At 27.6% G+C, this 4,536-nt stretch overlaps 1 protein-coding gene across 1 annotated transcript in view; it reads right to left on the reverse strand.

Moving 5' to 3' along the window:
* LOC126898170 (uncharacterized) overlaps nucleotides 1-2,380 on the reverse strand; it is an 8,057-nt gene extending 5,677 nt beyond the window's left edge. Inside the window, exons 1-2 of the mRNA XM_050672113.1 lie at nucleotides 2,361-2,380; nucleotides 2,241-2,295 (exon numbers count right to left, since the gene is read on the reverse strand). Of these exons, the coding sequence (XP_050528070.1) occupies nucleotides 2,241-2,295; nucleotides 2,361-2,366 (61 nt within the window). The 5' untranslated portion in view covers nucleotides 2,367-2,380. The remainder of the gene's footprint in view (nucleotides 1-2,240; nucleotides 2,296-2,360) is intronic.
* Between the last annotated feature and the right edge of the window lie 2,156 nt (nucleotides 2,381-4,536).

Below are 4,536 nucleotides of genomic sequence, written 5' to 3' on the forward strand. Positions count from 1 at the left end.
AATATTTGTTTATATCATTCTTTAATCAAATAATTATGATTGTAAACAATTTATAAATTATTATTGATAATGCCTTCGGTTTTTGAAAAAGTTTTATTCAAACTGAAATACATCGATAATTTTAAATAACACAAATGTTAAAAATTTTAGTTGGAATTGTATATTAAGTTATATTTTATAATTATTTATCTAAATATATTATTATTGTCAAAATTTATTGTAATTATTATACTAAAAACTAATGGAATAACATGTTTTACTTAAATAATAAGACGTAAAAAAATGTAAACAATATTTTTTTAAATAATTATAATAGAAAATAATTTTAATTGATTTTTTTTGATAAATTATAAATAAATATTTAGAAAAGTTTTTTATTTGATTAAAAATTTATTCATCCATTATTTATATATAATTTTGCTTAAAATTGAACAGCTACATATGTTTGAAAACGTCCAGATACGTTAAGTAAGATTTTTTTTATCACTCCAAAATTTATTTTAATTAAAAAAGTTTTTGCAGTTTTAACAAAAAAATGGTAGCACGTGGAGTTTTGGTACAATGTGTTCGTGGCATAGTTTGAATAATAATGTAATTCAAAAATTATAATGTAGTTGTATATTTTGTTACCTGAATGGTAAACATGTATAAAATTGAAGCGCTTGATGCAAAAANTATCGTTGATACGTGTCTATTTCAGGAGTTAGGTTGGAGGTTCATATGTATAGCCACCATACCACTCTGGGTAGACACACGAGGTGACTCAATCCCACCTATCATCGATAACCGTCAAAACTCGTGGCATTATTGATATTTAAGAATTGACAATTAATTATGATAAATCCCATATTAATAAAATAAAGTGATCTTTATTTTTCTATCATCTTCTATCTTTCTTACAGACCCTCGTACTCATATCCCGAGTAATGATATTATTAATACAATAAAGTNTTTGCAAAAATGTGGTATAGCAATGATGATTAAAATTTATTTCTTTTTAAAGACCATTGATAATATTTTTATGTTTAATTTAGTGTAAATTCAAATTCTATAATCCTATTATTTGTGAATATATTAACAAATCAACATACTTATAAAAAAGTATTTTAATTTAAATTAATTATGAATTTTTGTACTTTGACGGCCTATTTCTCATAGCAGAACAGTTGCCAATACAAATTTTTTTTAAATCTTATAGTACATTTTAATAGCTTTTTTTTAATTTAGGTTGTAAAATAGCTGATGTTCAAAATCATCTTCAAAAACTGAGTTAANTTAATAGCTTTTTTTTAATTTAGGTTGTAAAATAGCTGATGTTCAAAATCATCTTCAAAAACTGAGTTAAAAATAACTTAAACATACGTGGATGGTCTTTAGTAATCCCTTATAGCACTTAAGTTACTCATTGGACTGTCATAAGAAGCAAACATAAAGAAAACATATTGTGTTTAGTATTTTATATTAATTTATAATTAGGATAGATGTTTTTAAAAACAAAATTTTGAGATATTAGTCTAAATATTTAAATTTTTTTCCCATTTTCAAAAAATCTAAGAACAAAGAGCAAAAATTGTCTTTATGTTCGACGAGTTTCAAAACCTCGTACTCCATGAGTAGATGACTTGTGTAATCGTACATCGTGCTTGTTGATATATTTATACAAAGGCAATTTAAGATAATTCAAATGTTCAAAGTCAATTTTCTCGATTTGAGAAGGAAATAATTAAAAATTATTTTAAAATAATATTTAATGTAAATTAGATCCATATGAATTTAATGAATAATAGTAACCTCATTACTGTAGAGTATAAGATATTTTAAAATAAAAAAAATCATAAACAAAAAATATTCAAATAATTTTTTTTTTTTTGTATAAAAGTTGCCATATTAAATCCCCCAACCCGTCAGTTGACTTTTTTCTAACATATCATAAAAATAATAAAACTCAGCACAGGGAAGTCGCGGCACAGTGGTGACATTGCATAGTTGGATCAAGTATAATGCTATCTGACAGTGATTTAAATTAAAAAAAAACGCTTCGATGCAATTCTTTAGTAGTGTTTAATATTAAAAAATTGGTGGATTATTCCAAAAGCTACATGATTTGCTATTTTCTGTGTAAAATAGCTGACGTTCAGAGTCATCGCATTTATATGCATCGCTTTAAAAAAAAAGTATATAAACTAAAATGGTAATCTTACCACACTTAACAGACTTAAATAATGTAAAATAGAATTTACCTTCGTTAAATATCAAACACGATATTATGAATAAAATAGTTATAATTTGCCATTTCTGCAATAAAACAAAATAATTTTTTAAATTTTGAATAGATACTTTAGGTAAAGTGTATTACTCACCATCATTTTCACTGCAAGTTTTAAATTTTTAATAACTAATGACAATTTGTAGGTTACTTTAGTTTATGAATATATAATTACCCACATAATAAAAATTATTTTATATTTTTAAATTTAGAAAGCATATTTTAAGTAAATATTAAAGTATACCTTTCAAAATTTTTATTTTTAGTCAAACTATTAACACACAATTATAAAATTTATTCTTTTACATTTTATACTTACATTTTATCATGTTAAAATAAAATCAAACTTTGGTTTAGGGATGTATTAATAGTAAAAACAAATTTAAAATTACTCATTTCTTGAGAGGTGACGACTTGGGCCATGCAACGGATTGTGTAGTCACCACCGTCATGGCTCCCTTGCAAAAGGAAATCGGGTCGCCAACCTCTTAGGCGAGGGTTTTGATCATAAAAAGAAACAACACGTGGACCATAAGTGAATTTAAAAAAAAATAATAATAAGTAAACCAATAATATTAAACAATATTATTATAATAATAATATTTAAATAATGATATTAATATGTTCTAATAATATATAAAAAATTATATGTATATATATATATATATATACTAAGATATAAAGTGTTGTTGTACACTATAGTACGCTGTTACCTTGTAAATAAAACAGAATATGTTTATTTGATGTCACCAGTGGTGGACATACTTTAGTATGTCGAAAATCGTTACTTTAAAACTAGAGAGAATTATTTAAAGGAAAAAAAAATAAGATACACGTGAATATTGAAGATATTCACGCAATAAAAAGATTTTTGTTGATTAAGAAAATTAAAGTGACTTTATTAAATTATTACAGTTAAGTTAATAGTGGACAAAACCCGAAGGCAAAAACCACTCTGAAAATGAAGGGACAAGAGAGAGAAAAAAAAACAATTACAAAGTCAAAAATAAATTTAACCTACAACTTTTAAACATTACACGTGAAGTGTCTTCCGCATCGGAACAAGTCCGTGTACTCCGGGCGCGGCGGATAATTTTTGTAATCTGGCCGGCCGGACCGTACTTGGGCACTGCGGGAATAATATATATATGTATTAAATATACATGACACACCACTGACCAATAACCTTGTATTTATTAATTATAGCTAAAAATATGTATATATACCTCATAAAAGAATAAAACAAATAAACAGAAAAGGTTCAAAACAATATATTAAATAAAATAAAAAAAAAAATACGATACCCAGTCCCAGATGGGACTCATTCTAAGATTGGGATGTCGGCCCCGGAAATGGCCGACACCTTGTAGAATTAATACATAATAAAAAAAAAAAACGTCACACAGCAACAAAATGCCACAACGGTGGTTCAAAGGGAAGAGAGCACAATTTTTTGTTACACACCGGGCGAAACACAACGACGACGACGACGATTATGTTTGTGAGAAGGTATCGGTTTAACAATTTACAAAATATAAAACAGATAAAAGTATGAACAATATTAAAATTATACAGGTATTGACAGTGGTGGCCAGTGTATGTGTCATATTAGGGCGGTTTTAGTAAATAGGGATCATTTTAAAAACTTAACTTTTCTAAAATTATACAATCTAAATTAGTTCCAATACTTATAAAATTGAGGTACGCAATATTTCAGGTAAATCAGAAAAGATTAGCCCGTACCACAAAAGGCCTAAAGTTTGAAAACTCAAAAATTTTGGATTCATTGTGTTTTTAGTTCAGCGCGTGAAATAATGGATTCACAACAAAATTGTGTTAAGGGCAAACTGATAGTGAACAAAAGTAGTCGACACAAATTAATTTCAAAACTGGCGCGGTGCCGTTTATTCGGGCAAGATAATACAACAATTATATAATAACGCGCACAATCACTAAGAGAATTGAACAATAAGAAAAAAAAAGAAATATAGCAACAGATGCTTTGACATTAAGAAACCAAAAAAAATGACAAGAAACGATGCGATGGTTTTCGTCATTTTCTCCTTACGATGCGTGTAAGACGGTGTCATGGGATGACTGACTGGACGTATTATTGTGGCGGAGTATTCGACGCTAGGCATTTGTTGGACTTTACACCACGACGATAACGCGTTTGTGTAACGGTCCGGTTTACAGTGAAGCGGTGGCTGAGAAGGAGCTGACACGACCGCAGGGTGTCAAACGGGTGACAACACCGTGGCCGTGTCAAT

The sequence above is a fragment of the Daktulosphaira vitifoliae genome, unplaced genomic scaffold (assembly GCF_025091365.1).
Source record: "Daktulosphaira vitifoliae isolate Bord-2020 unplaced genomic scaffold, ASM2509136v1 Scaffold_2, whole genome shotgun sequence".
Classification (NCBI taxonomy): Eukaryota; Metazoa; Arthropoda; class Insecta; order Hemiptera; family Phylloxeridae; genus Daktulosphaira; species Daktulosphaira vitifoliae.